Source organism: Centrocercus urophasianus, unplaced genomic scaffold (genome assembly GCF_019232065.1).
Source record: "Centrocercus urophasianus isolate 14NV4802_14NV808 unplaced genomic scaffold, USGS_Curo_1.0 seq_17, whole genome shotgun sequence".
Classification (NCBI taxonomy): Eukaryota; Metazoa; Chordata; class Aves; order Galliformes; family Phasianidae; genus Centrocercus; species Centrocercus urophasianus.
Window position 1 is genome coordinate 22,199,851 of NW_024884722.1, and position 16,127 is coordinate 22,215,977.

Below are 16,127 nucleotides of genomic sequence, written 5' to 3' on the forward strand. Positions count from 1 at the left end.
CTACTCTGATTCCACTGAAATTAATGTAAAAATTTTCTACTGGTTTACTAGCTTTGATTAAAGTGGAACAGGTACAAAACATGATTTGTACAAAACCTCACTGTACAAGTTAAGACGTGTAGCAAGGTAATTTTGAATTCTTAAACCGAGAAATTAATTATTTTTAAAAACTCTTATGCCATGCATCCACATTAAGCCCCTTAAGAGTGTAATTTAAGAAAAAAGCTCCATGCCTTCAATTTAATAAAGAGCATTTTGTTTCCCTGTAACGTTATGGAAGAAAAAAATGTAAAATGAAATCTACAGACAATGGAATACACGCACTTGTACGTATTTGATGCTAAATTAAATATTTCTAATAAAAACAGTGAAGTGCTTACAGGGCAGCCAAAATGAAACAGAGTAGCAAGCTGTGTTTCAGAAATTTTAGCAGCATTGTTATAATGTATTTGTATTATAAACATTTCAAGAACATACTGCTGAAAGAAGTCCAGGTTTTGCATACTTCAAGGTATACATCAACTCAAGTGAAAACTATTATCTTCAAAATATCCTTTAATCCTTTAACTGAAAGCAAAGCAGGAGTGAAAGTGAGTAAAAATACGTCTATCAGTGAAGGCTTTGCATAAATATTGAGACTTTCTATCACATAACGTCTTAAGTCAGAGTAAAGGGTATCCAGTGGTTCCTCTGGAGTTTAAAACAATGAATGTTGAGAACTATTTATTTATTTTTAATAGATATTGTTACTTGTGAAGTCTGTAAGGTGAACTTAATACAGGAGAGCTTTATAATGAGCAGAAGAAAGTTAAGCCAAGTAAAGAAAAAATTTCAACTGACAGTCTACTCAAACATGGAGCTTAGTAAATTGACAGTAAAATGGACTGTTATAAGAGAACAGTTAGAGGGGGAACATCAGTACGAAATTCCTCTTTGGAACGCAATTATGTTTTCCATCAATTGGTTATACATTTCTAACTCTAGCATCAGTAATGCATACTTATTTCCCTTCCCCATCAAAACAATAGCTTAGTACCTGTCTTAAAGCTTCCATCTCTTCACTAGCCACTCGTTTCTCAGAAGAAGTGTTCTTCAGTTTGGACTCTGCAAGCTCCAGCTCTGTTTGAAGCTTATCTACCTCTTTGATTACTTGATCTCTCTCACTCATTATGAGGCGGTATTCATTGAAAACTGAATCCCTTTCTTCCTTGTATTTTTCTGAATCCTTTGCTGCTTTCAGCTGCATTGTTTTGAACCTTGTCACCTCTGACTGTAATCGCTCCATCTCTCTCTGCAACTCTTTGTTTTGGGCTGTGGCGTTGCTTAGTTCCTGCTGTACTGACTCAAATCTAGGAACAAGTAGAAATGTCAGTAAGATACTTATACCTCACTTTCCCTTTTTCATATATTAAGGATTTTGTCAGATAATCAAATGTATCCATAGGTAAAACACAACTTCAATGGACATCCTAGACATCAGACAGTGCTGCAAAATATAATTTAGACTAATTATTGCTTTTGGAATATCAGTGTGAAAGGGAGAACCTGTATGAGGAACCGAAACAAAAATTTTTAGAAATTAGAATTTTATTGTTAAAACAGATTTACAATATGTTTTCAAAAAGAAATGGAAAACATCACCATTTTTGATAGCACAAGCTTAATGTGGATTTATTGCATTGATTACTGATCATCTTCAAAGGGAATTCCTTCCCCAACACACATTCCTAGGTATGTGGCAAGAAGTGAAACAAATGTAGAAACTGGGAAAAAAAAAAAAACAAAAGCAGAGCAACTTCCACATGACCAAAAATGCCATAAGTTTTGGTTGGTACAGGACAGGTTAGAAGAAGACAAAAAAATAAGTTACTGTAAAAAAGTAGACCATGCACCTAGAACAGTAACTCAAACATCCTTAGTAATTTTCACCCACGTTCATCCAGTGACAATTGAAAGTTTATGTACTTTACCAATTATGAAGTTTAATTTCTCTATAGTATGTATAGTGGCTTTTGTGTTTATACTGACAAAATATTTCTAAAAGTGAAAAATCAATTCCACATACCAGTTCACAAATAGGCTTAAAAATTGAACTTTTCTCAAGAGCAACATTCTATCATAACAAGACATTTGGGTTTTCTTGTATGTCTTTTAACAGAAAACTCCCAGCAAAAGCCCTTGGTGGAAACACTGTACCCAATCTGAAGGAACTTTCAGGATCATCTAAATTTGAAGTGCCCACAAACCTTTGGAATACTTAGTTCTCTATCACACACACACCTCTACTGTTCAAGTGTCATTTTGTGTCTATTCCAGCATTTTGCCTAACCTTTCCCAACAGAAAGCTGTGAACTCAATTTCATGCATTTCCTCAAAAGTCTCAGTAGATTCACAGGATTGACACCAAATTACTGAGGCACCTGACAGTAATTTCAGAATTATTTCCCTGCTCTTTTTGGGAAAAAATCTGTTTAAAGAGACCATCAGGACAGGATTTCTAGTATTACAAACTATATTTGTATTTTCTTTTCAGAACAGCGAACATGAAGATAAAGAAGAATATATGATACTGCAATAGATACAACAAGGACATAGCACAAATCTAAAATAGAAACTATTCCAAACAATCTCATTGACATTTGAGGACCCACATTATTGCTGGAACAGGCTGCCCAGAAAGGTCATGGATGCCCTGTCCCTGAGGGTGTTCAAGGCCAGGTTGGACGGGGCCCTGGGCAGCCTCAAATGTGTATCAAATGTGTCAAATGTGGAGGTTGGCAGACCTGCTTGTAGCAGGGGTGTTTGGGCCTTGATGATTCTTGAGGTCCCTTCCAACCCAAGCCACCTTATGTTATGATTCTATGATATTTGAAAAATATTTGGAGTCAAATCAAGGAGAACACAGAAAATACAGGGGAGAGGGGAAGGGGAAAGACTTAATGCAACATTTTTCAAACAAAGAAAATGATATCAATAAGAAAGAAAAAACTACAACAAGCATGCTGGCATGTCCTTTATGAAAGAGGTCGGAGGGATGAAGGAAAGTCTCTGCCTCAGAATGCTATTTTATTTTAATAGTTATATGTGTATATATAACAACTGAGAAAACTTGAAAAGAAAGTTCTAGCTAAAATACTGTTGTCCCACCTGACCTTGCAATGCCTCCTAAGGAGGAAATATGGGCAGCTGGATCAAATTGTTACAGATGCCTTCTATAGGGAAAAATGCAACTGTAACTGGACTTTGTAACTTGAATGGGTTGTATGTATTAGGATTTTGCAGCAGTAAGCATACCTTTCTAAATAGTAACCAAGGTGCCCTGTTTTGTCTTAACTGCAAACTGTGGGCAGATCTGAGTACCACAGCTCTCATTCAAAATGAAGAGGGACATTAAAAGTGAGGTTTGGCACACTAGAATTAGTTAGACAGTTCCATCTGCAGTTTTACCTGCAAAACATTCATCAGCTAAATTCACCAGGTAGAGCTTCCTATGCCATTATTGAGACAATTCCACAGATGTGAGAAAAATAAAAGGCTGAAACTGTCATGATATTCTAAGGCCAAAGACTCACTCTAAATGAGATTTGGGACACCATTTAAGTCTCGCTCTTTCTGCTCTCATTAAACAAAATTGATTAACTGTTGGTATAAATAAAAGAAAATGGTAGTACTGCAATTTATGATCAACTCATCTTTGAAATGAAAGCTTGTTGAGTCTGATTTTCTGAAAAATACACACACCTGAAACATATATTAAAAATTTTTTGCTCAGCCAAACAAATGCAGTTTTGGTTATGCAAAAATGATATAAAGAATAAGACGAATAAAGCCTGAATTTCTGTAACTAGCAACCAGTAAAAAGAAGTCCAGATCCAAAGATAAAGAATTAATACCTTTTAGTTAAGTCTCACCTTATTAACTCAACTGAATCACTGGTTCACAGGAATAAGGATATCAAGCCTGAAATTCCTAAAACTGACCTTTGCTCATCATCAAACTAACTTTTTTCTGAAGAAAAACACCTAAACCACAAGTCATAATACAAATATGTTGAGCTCCACCATGGTTCTGGTGTTTGCTGCAGTACATATGTAAGACTTTTTCTCACTTTCCAGAATCCATGCCAGTCTAAGTTATGACTTCTTTTATCTTACTATATCTTATAACTTATTAGAAAGATTAGAACTGTATACATGCTATGCATATGTATAGCACCTATGCTCAATTTAATATTTTTAAATACAATCTGTCTACAAAAGCGGTAAACAACACTTTCTTGGATTTGGTCTGTTGGAGATTGAAGTAAAAACATTCTCCACATCTACAGATGTACTTTGGATTCTTAATGACTGTTAGCATTCATCTTAACCAAGACAGCAGACCTAGTATCAAGCTGGAGCAGAGAGAAGTTAAGTATGGTGTGATATTGTTTGTGTCCTCCTGCTTTGGCATTTGTGCTGCTCTCAGTCACAACACCTTCCCAATGGGCTAAGACACACAGATGCCTCCAGGGAACTCTGCTGCAAGGCTTAAGCTCTGTCTCAAGAGTCCCCCCCCACGGTCTGAAACTCTTACGTCATAAGAAATTAACTTGAGAATATCTTCTCTAGCTAAACATCTTTTGGAAATTATATATACTTTTTCCAAATAACATCCCCTTCACATATTTTATGCTGTTCTAGAAACTCTTTTACACAAGCTTACACATCTCACCAAGAGAAAATACTAGAATTTCTTCTGCAGTGAAAATAAGATGCAATGTTAAGATTGTTAGAGCCTACACAGCATATCCAAATATAAAAGAAACCCTATACCTTCTGAGAGAGGATGAATATTGCTGTTGAAAATGTATCGCGGTGTCCCTTTGCTTCATTAGCATGTCAATCTGTTTCTGAAGACGTCTGTTCTCCTCCTCAGCCTGCTCTAGGCGACTGAGATCTGTATTGTGACTTGCTATCTTCTCATTGTAACGCTTTCTTAAGGCATCATAATCCTTCTTCACACCCTCTAGCTTGTCCATTGCTGTATCATAGAGCTTATTTAATATCTCTGATGACCCATTTTGCTTCATAACCTAAAAAAAAAAAAAAAGAAAAACTTTAAGTCTTGCATGTAGAGAGAAACGCATGCCTTGATGAGATGTGAGAAAGCATTTAAAGATCATCTACTTTTACTTCACGTTTAAAATTATTGTCTCCACAGCAAAAGAAGTCTTTATTTAAGCAGCACTTGGCCAATTTACTGATGAAATCTCTATATTAAAATAATCTTAACTTCAGACTCCTAAAAACCAATAGTATAGGAAATAAACTTTATTTTTAATCAGCCCGATGCTTTTATCAATAACGATAAAACAAAAATACACTCTGCAATTTTAATAAATGTTCTTTTCTGTGATTAAGAAAGAATAGAGCCTCCACTTAGCATTACTGCTACTCTAACCATCACTATATCATCTGCTTAATGTTAACTGAAAAAAAAAAATCTGCCTTCTCATAAGTCAGTGAAACTCTCTAACCGTAATTGCTATCAACGAATATTAAATTTACATTGTTTTTGAAATATTTTTTTAAGTTTCGGAAAGAGGTTAATTGCTATTCGACGAGCAAGATAACGGTTGCAATTTAGGAAATGACCAAGAGGTGGCACTCATGACAGACTCCATGCTCAGGGAATAACTCATTTAAAACTTCAAGAGAATGAAATCTAAACCAGACACACAGGCATTTATTCTAATATTTATACAATACTTAATCTGAAAACTATCTACAAACATTCATGCTTCAAAAGCTATTCAAACAACATTAATAGGGACACAAAATCCACTTTAACATGCAAATTCTGACCAGAAAATTAGTTTTAAATTAATTTCCATTGAACAAAGAATTGTGCCGTAAATGGCAACATTTATTGTAAATGACTTGCAAAAACAACAAACTCGTAAACTTCAGAAAATCTAGTCTTTTCATAGTAAAGGGCAAAAAATGTGCACAAAATGAGGAATTTTTTTTTTAATTTTTATATGCCATACTGGTTTTCTCCTCTTCCTGTATTTTAAATTGAAAACTATATTTGATGGAGCAATAGGAAGAAATAGGGTGGCTAGATACACAGAGGTGTCAGGAGTTTACATAATCCTAACATTAGCCCATACATCTATGTCCTTTAATGTCTGAAAAGATGAGCTCTATCAAAAGTTCAGAACAAACACATAGCAACCACTCCACACAAAATCAAACACATTTCAACTACCAGACTTGGTTCTTTAGTCATCTGCTCTAGAGCTGAGATAGCACGATTTCACTACAAAGTTGGAAAAGATTTTCCCTGCCACGCACATTGATCCCATATCACTGACGCTTTCAGGTACCTTTGGCTCTTCATCTTTTTCTTACATTCAGTGCAAGGACATAGGAGATGGGACGTCTGCACAGAAGAAACTGTTGCCACCATGCAGCCTGCCCACTCAGTGTGCCCTACTCACTGCCCATAGGTAGCACCAATAGGTAGGTCTACCTATGGTAGACCAATTTTTACTGTCAGAAAAACACTTCTGTGCACAAAGAAGAGAAGAGGTAACATTCTTTAGCCTGATGCTGGATGCTGGTCTCCTTTAATTAGTGTTCACAAAGCACTCCAGGAACAAAACTGAGCCTTAGGGAATCTCATCAGCATGGTGAATTCCATACACACCGACACGTTCTCGTCAGTTTCAGTAGCACAAGCCACACAGAGCTGGAGGCGTTGGTAGCTAGCATGAGTCAGTGAACCATTTTAGAGAAAATAAACATGCCAATGTTGCTTCTTATTCGAGAACATACTATTATTCTGTATAATAAAATGTAAGCATATGTAAAGTGTAAGTATATGTTAATTTACATTGTACTCATGAATACTCCTTTCCTGAAGATTAGCTCCCAAAATAAGTTTGAAAACAGAGTTCTTGAGAATCCAAACAGAAACAAGCCTCTTCTCACTGCCTAAGCATACATGTACTGTCTTCTTGTCGAAAGCACATTAAATAATTCAAGAAGGACAGCTATGCCAGAAGTTTGATGGAAGTAAGCATAAACTTGCTAAAAGAGATTTCACAGAGGCAGAAAGAAATGCCATAAGCAGGAAACAGAGAAATAAGGAAAGGTCTTCTATTCAAAACCCCAGCGTGAGAAAAAGTGAGTAGTCCCAGCTGGACCAAGGAAGACGACTACAAGAAACAGTGTGAGCAGCAGGAACATAAGCTGGGCAGCTCTTAAACAGCAAATCAATGACAAACTAAGAGTAATTCAATCAAAAGTCTGTGCTCTCCAAGGCCAATGAGATGCTGTTTTGACACAGCCTGAAGATGAAACAAGACATCAGAGTTATCAACAAAAACAGAATTAGACTAATACAGATGAGAAATGACACCGACAAGATAAGGATCTTGGCACCCCTTCAAGACATGATTCACTTTGACATGCTGAGAAATGGAGCTACACAACTTTCTCATTGAGAGTAACACACATACTTTAAAGTTTTAATCATGATGTTGTTGACGTGAGACTGAATTTCTTCAAATAAATGTTTAAAATGATGTTTCAACCTTCCTTTGTGCTGACAGACAATTTCAGATTTAGACAATCTCAAAACACAGCAACCTTCTCTTGGAGGTTTCACACCTCTGCTTTGCAGCCTGACAAGCTGATGCAAAGCTGATGCACAAAACAATTATGCCATTTGCTCAGGTTAACACAGCAAACTATTCTTGCTGCACAGAACATAACCCACATTCTGAATCAATTCACCAAACCACAACAGAACTCTAAAGATGAATACTTGAGAGGATTGGGCCACAAGGAAATGCAAATTGCCATTCCTTTTTTCACTAGCTCTCAAATATCTCCTAAGGCACCACTTATCAGAGAGAGCTTGTTTTGACCTTTGCACCTCCTACCCTAGCAAATGATTATTTTTGTTTACAAAGGTTTTACTTCTGAAGTCTAATGTTTGACTTGTAAGTTTGTCCTGAAAATCAGAATACACACACTCAAATAGGATATTCTATTTAGCCGTTCCAGATGTTACTGTAACTACTTTAACTGTTCTGGATGAGAACCGTGGACCTGATAGCACCAGTCACTAATGACGATTCCTCTTGGCTTTCCTTGTTCAGAATACACAAGCAATTTCGCTGTTGAGATTGTTATACACAGCTGTGTAATGCCTTCTTCCAGTTCTGAAAAGACTTTTTTTTTTTTGGTTTCAAGTTCATAAACATTACAGAATCACAGAACAGCCAGGGTTGGAAGAGACCTCAAGGATCATGAATCTCCAACCCCCCTGCCACATGCAGGGCCACCAATCTCCCCATTTCTTACTAGACCAGGCTGCCTAGGGTCCCATCCAACCTGGCCTTGAACACCTCGAGGGATGGGGCATCCACAACCTCTCTGGGTAGCCTGTTCCAGCACCTCACCAATCTCATAGTAAAGAGCTTCCCCCTGACATCCAACCTTAATCTTCCCTCCCTCAACTTAAAACCATTTCCCCCTTGTCCTGCTGTTATCAACCCTTTCAAAGAGTTGATTCCCTCCTGTTTGTAGGCTCCCTTTAGGTACTGAAAGGTTGCAATGAGGTCACATTGCAGCCTTCTTTTCTCCAAGCTGAACAAGCCCAGCTCCCTCAGCCTGTCTTCACAGGGAAGGTGCTCCAGTCCCCTGATCATCTTTGTGGCCCTCCCTCCTCTGGACCCTCTCCAACAACTCCCTGTCTGTCTTGTACTGGGGGCTCCAGACCTGGACACAGTACTCCATATGGGGCCTCACAAGAGCAGAGTGGAGGGAGACAATCACCTCCCTCTACCTGCTGGCCACCCCTCTTTTGATGGAGCCCAGGATACCATTTGCCTTCCAAGCCTCAAGGGCACACTGCTGGCTTATGTTAAGTTTTTCATCTATTAAGATTCCCAGGTCCTTCTCCACAGGGCTGCTCTCAAGGACATTAATTGATCTATAGCTTTGTCCTAACTCAATAGCATCTGTGAACCTGAATAACCAATCTTCGTTAATTCCTCTAAAATTTGTCAGTAAAAGAAAGAAAAATGTCACTCTTTTTTTTTCCTGTAACACATGGCAAAAAAAAAAAAAAAAAAAAAAAAAAGCATAACATCCATTTTAAAGCTTGTCCTGTCTCACACATTAATCCAGTACCATAGCCTTTTTCAATCACCTTGCAACTTCAAACTAGGTTTTTGATGCCTCCCCTATCAATTTAAAAATACCACATAACATACGATCTTCATCATGTAAACTCTTTTCTTCTCTGCATCAAAATCTCTTCACGCTATTTAATATTCTATATATTCTATATCCCCTGTTCTTTCTCCAGCTAGGTACAGAAAAAAATAATTCAAATTCACATTCATCCCTAGTAACATGTAAGGTTTTTTTTTTTTTTTTTTTTTTAGACTCAGTGAGACATAAAATGCATCAATGCTACACGTTCATTTTTCTAGACTTATTTGTCAAAGAAAAAAGTTAATGTATTCTTCTAGCACATACATTACAAGCTGTAACTTACCTGCTGCTGCTGGCTGCGTAGGTCTGTTATCTCTTTCTGATCCTCATCGTGAAGCCTTTTCATTTCCTCACACGACTGCTGGAGATGGTTATGTTCTCTCACCAACTGTGTGTTTTTCCTCTTCAAGGTATCCATGTCCTCCTTCAGCTGTGATTGGTCACTCAGCAGTCGACTGTGCAATGTGCTGTCATGGCACAGAAAAACACGCATGGGGAGAAAAATTTGCCCAGAGTGTTCTAACTAGTTTCAAGTAAGAGCTCGCTACCTAGAAAGCAGATCAAACTAACTCAATTCTTCAAATTTTAGAATTACAAGAACCAGAAAAATCAGAGAAGAACATAAAAATAGCAAACTACATCTTCTCCAATTACCTTCTGCTCTCAAACCTGACTATTGCATTGTAATTGCAAGTCAACAACCAGGCTTTCTTTGTCTATGTCCCTCCAAGCTATCAGGGATTTCTATCTCAAGTTCTCCAAAAATAACAGGTAGCTCATATTTTTATCATTTCAAATAGTCCCAAATTATTTTTTATCTGATGCATGCAAACATTAATTGTGCAATTAGAGTGGAATAACAGAACAAGAAATCATTTGTTTACCATACTTTAATATGCTACAATTTAATACTAATTGGTAAATTGCTTCTTACAGATTTACTAATACTTACTGATAAAAATCAGCCTCTTTTGCTGCTTCTTCACATCTTTTTAATGTCTTAGTATGTTGATTCTGCAGGGACTGTAGGTCTGACATGGCCTTCATGCACTGAATTTTCAGTCTTTCATAGTCATGATTAGGTTTTGGACTAGGCCTAGGAAGGAAAAAGTATTTTTGAAGTTAAATAAACATTACCACACAGCTGAGGCTGTTGGACCCTTGCTGCGCTTTAAAATTCATATATTGTTTGAACCACAGAATCATAGGGGTTGGAAGGGACCTCCAGAGATCATCGAGTCCAACCCCCTGCCAAAGCAGGTTCCCTACAGCAGGTGTTCAGGCAGGTGTTGAACATCTCCAGAGAAGGAGACTCCACAACCCCCCTGGGCAGCCTGTTCCAGTGCTCCGTCACCTCACTGTAAAGAAGTTCTTGCACACATTTGTGCAGAACTTCCTATGCTGCAGTTTCTGGCCATTTCCCCTTGTCCTGTCTCCACATACTGCTGAGAAGAATCTGGCCTCGCACTCTGCCCCTCACACCTTAGATATTTATAGACCTGGATCAGGTCCCCTCTTAGTCTTCTTTTCTCAAGGCTAAGCAGTCGCAGTTCATTCAGCCTTTCAACCAAAGAAAGCAGTAACTGACACTTCTCTGGATTCTGTGATGAGGTTCAGCATTAAGCTGTTGGTGATCTTACTTAACAAGTACCAACAACTACACAGGTTTGAATGGACTGCTTTGTTTTGTTTGTTGGGTTGTTTTTTTTTTTTTCTGACTTCTGAACAGCACTGCAGTTCCCTTAGTACAAATGCATCTTTTTCTTGCTAAGACATAGGCCCTTGGAACAGCAGTGTAGAACACACCGCCTTTGCAGTGCAGGCTTTTTGTTTCCTGTAGATCAGCTAGAATGCAGGAAGCTACTGGCAGCATTGCTATCTGTTTCTCATTGTAGGCTGATATTTATATTTACCTGCATGATATCCTTGTTTATAGGAATTATTTTTTTTTTTTTTTAGAGTTCAACAATACACAAAACATACAAGTAATTCATGTATGAAAGCTAGACATGCCAAACAAGTTGTCACCGCAGCTTTGAGAGAGACTCAACAGTTATTTCTTAGAGAAACTTCTTGCAATGAAATATTTTGCAGTAAGGTGGATTTGATTAACTTAGTATGAGCGTATGCTAACTGGACTCAGTAAGCTTAAAGCTGCAACTTAGAATTAAATGTGTTTTAGTTCATGTTCTCATTTTAGTGACTGCTGGACAGATAGTATCAACTTTCAAAAACCTCACTCTGAAGTCTAATTTAAATCAATACTTGGATTTTCAGTGATTCTGTCAATGGTGCGAACATCTCAAATAGAGTTTTACTGCTGCTAATTAGAATTATATTTTAAAAGGGAAACTAACACTACAGTAGTTATGATAATATATTTGTAAGACTGCACGAGTGTTTTCTTTTTATACCCAGAAACAGATAGTGAATTCAAAAAGTAACAATATAATAGAAAAAAAGACATTCCTGAAGACTTGACTTGAACATTCAGTTTCTTTATATGAATTTGTTTTAATTGTTACTGCAGTTTGTCAGTAAAGGAAAGAATTGATGGGTTCTTTCTTCCCCCTTCTTCCTGGAGAAAGGGGCAAAGGAGGAATTACAAGACCTTATTACTGAGCAGCTCAAATACAACTAAGTTTCTAAAAAGTACCTTCACGCCTTGCAGACATATGCTAAGCACCTGTGAGTCAGATGTGACTGCTATGTGTTTTCTTATGACTCTCAACACTGCAGCTATGCAGAACCATTTTTACTTCAGTTCAGTTGCCAGATGAATTTCAGTTCCAGAATCCATGCTGCTGTTCTTGTATGAATCGAAGAGAGTTCTGGTTACTTCTAAAGCAGAGCTTACAGCCATTTTGGAGAGTATGGTAGCAAGAAAGGGAGACAGGGCAATCCGTGCAACAGTGGACTAAATGTGATATGAGACTGAACAAACTAGACATCAACTGATTTTTCTCCTCCCCCCCCCCTATTTGTTAGAGGTACAGGATCCAGGAGAAGACGCACAGACAGCTGTAAGAAACTTTATTTTGAAAGTAGAAAATACAGTGATGAAAAAACAAGAAAGCACAATCCTACTAAATCCAGGTTTTAAACTTTACGATTTATGATTTTATGAATTATTTTCTAACATAAAAAAATGCATCAAGTACATTGGATACACTTTGTAGACATTATCTGTGTTGGTCAATTGCCAGACAGAACAAAAGTGTTGCTGTGAAAGTCATGCCTAATATTTTATTATGTTGGACTACAATGTCAGAGGTGGATGTTGATGGTATGGCAGTAAAGGCTGAATCTTCCCATCAAAATTCCATTACATTTGTGACAGATGGCAGCAGATGGACAGTCTAACAGAATATCATTTGATGTGGAAGTGTGAATGAAGCAAAGGTGTGTCACTGAATTTCTCCATGCAGAATAAACAGCACCTTTTGACATTCACTGACACTTGCTGAATGCTTCTGGAGACCAAACATCAAATGTGAGCACAGTGAGGCCATCAGTGGCGCATTTCAACAGCAGTGACAGTGGGTCACCTCCAATGGTGCAGATTTTTATGAGTGCAGCATGCAGGCTCTTGTTCATTGCTGGTGAAAACGCATAGCTAACAGTGTTGAAAAAGAGCATTTCGCAGCTGATAATTTGCTTCATAGTCTTATTGTGCTCCGTATCCATTGTAGTTTCCATCAATCTACATAGGAAGCATTACTTTCAGAGGGAACTACAAATACAGAGTGCACCTTGACCACAATAAGTAATTTGGTCAAAGCCCTGCTTTAGTACTACAACACGTGCGTGCATACAGTCACTCTCACGTGACTCAAGCGCAGCATGAGCAATCCTACTCCTGTCCAACAGAGTAATACGTGGTACTCTGATTTAGCTCATCACAATCCACTTCTGTGGTTCCTCTTCCATTACTCTAGGACTTAGTCAACACCAGATTTGAAAAACAGCTCTCAATTTTGCAACCACCTGCCTTCTCAGCCAGCACAGCCTAGCCTACAAACACTTTGCCAGCTGCAGCTATTTCTAAGCATGCCACCATGATTTGTTGAGATTCACCTCTACAGCACCCATGTTTGAGAGAACCATTGTGATACTACAATGCCTTTTAAGGCTGCAAAAGCCATCACCTAAATGGTGGTCTTTCACATTTCACAATTCAGAGTGGCAGTTGGCAGTGTTGGTGCTTTGACTACTGGAAAGCTAATGATGTTTTTTGTACAAGGAAAGTACAAAATACCATCAAGTTTTCAAAAAGCAAAGTAGCATTATTTATATGAGAGTAATATTTTTTTATTTTATAAAGGAAAAGTCAGCTAGTAACCTTTGTTCATTTTCCAGCCATCAAATATTTAATTTTTTGGAAGGCAGCATCTTCCATTTTGTATAAACCACCCAAACACTGACCAAACAATGTTTATTTTAATGAGTTTTCTTTAAGCTGTAAACTTTTATATTTTCTGCAACGTACAAATCTTAATATTGGCAAAAGATTGATTTGACAACTAAAGAAAGAAAACTAGGGCAGGCTAGAGCACAGCTCATCAGAACTTCATTAATAGTATCCGGGATTATAGAGAACAACACTTTAAGCTGTAAAATCCCCAATGCCTAAGCTCTAGTGGCTTCACATAAGAAGAATCTCTGTTCGAGTAAGAAATAAACCAAAGCTCTGTCAAAGATTGATATTTGACAACCCTTTTTCTCTCTTCACCACAACACTTACAGACCCTCAAGATAGAACACAAAGCTCCCCAGTCCCTGCAGTAGTCTTCCTTCCAACAACACCAGGGTGAGGAGGCTGAAACAATCAGCTAAGGAGCAAATAATAAAGCACACAGATTTTCTCATCCTCAGTTCACTGGCTCAAATCTTGAAACCTCTTATACGGACAAGATTTCTATTAATCACCACTTCAAAGCAGCAAACACTTCAGCCACTGTCTTCCACATCTTCCCATAATTAGCAACTAGCTGGTTTTCTTCTCTCAAGATTGATTCAAGTCCTATTCACCTATTCCCCTCAATCCCACAGCAAAATTGCTGTAAAAAGCAGGAACAGGCATTCCACATGCAGCTCTGAAACCTCTATGTGGTCACCCTACCCCTACATATGCATCACCACAATGTATGTACCTCAAAAGCAACATAAACACACACTGCAATATTACTGCTACTTTACAAGCAAGAAACACGATACTTGAAAGTTAACGAAGACTAAGTTGAAAGGAAATTACCTGCAATCATCAAAAGTTGATCCAGGAGATGAAAGTGCAAGTCGCTTGCGCAGCTCATCCCTCTCCCGAGTTACCTGTCGGAGCTGAAATAATATTGTCTCCAGCTTCTCACTCATCTGTCTTGTATCTGATACAGGTGGGGGAGATGATGCTTTGCCAGTTGTACCTGACCAAGAGACAATGAACTGACAGTCAGAGAACTCCTCAAAAGAACAAAGCCACTTCACTGAAATAATTAGTACTATTAAAAAAAAAAACTTTTTTTTTTTTTTTTTTTTACAGATTCTTGTTCAAAAACAAATTGTTCAAGTTTTCATCAGTGAGCTGACGCAAAAACTCAATTCAGTCAGACTTCACATTAGCAAAACAGCTTTATTTGTATTGCAAGTAATGTTTTCATGAGTAAGTCCCTTGCTTCCTCATGTACTTACAAACTACCATCTAAGAGGGGACAACTGATGGGCAAAGTAAGAAGAATTAGCCATATGGCTTGCCTAGAAAAAAGGCAAGGCACCTTTGGACTCATAACTGCAAAGACCTCAAACAACAGTGACAAAAAAGTCTCACATAAAAGGTCATTTCCAATGAAGTATCAGGTTCCATGCTTTAAGAAAAAAAAATATATATAAAGAAGAAAAAATACACTTCATCAACTTAGCTCAGTGACTGTAGACAAACTGTTACAGCAAGGGACTCTTCTCCTGATCCTTTAACCTTATAGATAGACTATTTCATAGGTATACTATCACTAGCTTGATTTTTTTTTTTTTTCTCCAGGAAAATCCTGTTTTCATACATTACAACTTATCAGTCATGCATGCAAAGATTTGACTTAGCAGCAAATTAGGAGAGCCAGGCTTCACTTTTAACAACACTGGTTAAAATGAGCACACTACAATCACTGCAACTGGACAGACAGTACATGCAGGATCTCATCACTATCACCACCACGTTCATCAGTGATAAAACAGTAATGCCCCACTGTCTTTTTGGTATCTCATATCAATACAAAGAGATTTGTCCACAGAACGCAAAAACTCCCTCCAGTTTTTAACTAGAACTTCCTGTTCTCAAGTTCCCACAGCAAACTAAGTTCAGGGCTAGGGCTAACCATACACAGAACATCCAGTGTAATAGGATCCCTGTTCCTATTCCCTTCACCTATTAATATAATTGAGTAACAAGAATTTCTGAGCACAGACTATTCTTTTAATCTAACTATTGCATAGTTAGAATAATGCATACAAATGTTTTGATTGTTAAGAACTGCAGGAACATCCCACATTCTGTAGAAAGATACAAGACATGGACTCACACTGCTCTAAAGGACTTTCAACAGAGCCTACAATTAGGTTTTTCTCCTGCTACTCCTTCATTCAAGAGTAACCTCTTCCATGAAGGCTACGGATCTCACACTAATAAAACACAAGTGTGTTTCTTTTATTTCCTAAAACAATAATTATTCAGCATAGTTTTTAATGAAAGATTATTCAGAAACATCATGCACTATTCTAGGCTCATGTTGTAATGAATAGACAGGAAATAATAAATGGAAAAGTCAAAATGCATGTCCATTTGGAACAGTATAGACGTTAATG

At 37.6% G+C, this 16,127-nt stretch overlaps 1 protein-coding gene across 1 annotated transcript in view; it reads right to left on the minus strand.

The window, feature by feature from the left end:
* The window catches only part of DLG5 (discs large MAGUK scaffold protein 5), a 99,160-nt gene that overhangs the window by 33,531 nt on the left and 49,502 nt on the right, over positions 1 to 16,127 (minus strand). Inside the window, exons 3-7 of the mRNA XM_042817957.1 lie at positions 14,530 to 14,695; positions 10,228 to 10,371; positions 9,559 to 9,742; positions 4,815 to 5,074; positions 1,037 to 1,349 (exon numbers count right to left, since the gene is read on the minus strand). Coding sequence (XP_042673891.1) covers positions 1,037 to 1,349; positions 4,815 to 5,074; positions 9,559 to 9,742; positions 10,228 to 10,371; positions 14,530 to 14,695 — 1,067 coding nt within the window. The remainder of the gene's footprint in view (positions 1 to 1,036; positions 1,350 to 4,814; positions 5,075 to 9,558; positions 9,743 to 10,227; positions 10,372 to 14,529; positions 14,696 to 16,127) is intronic.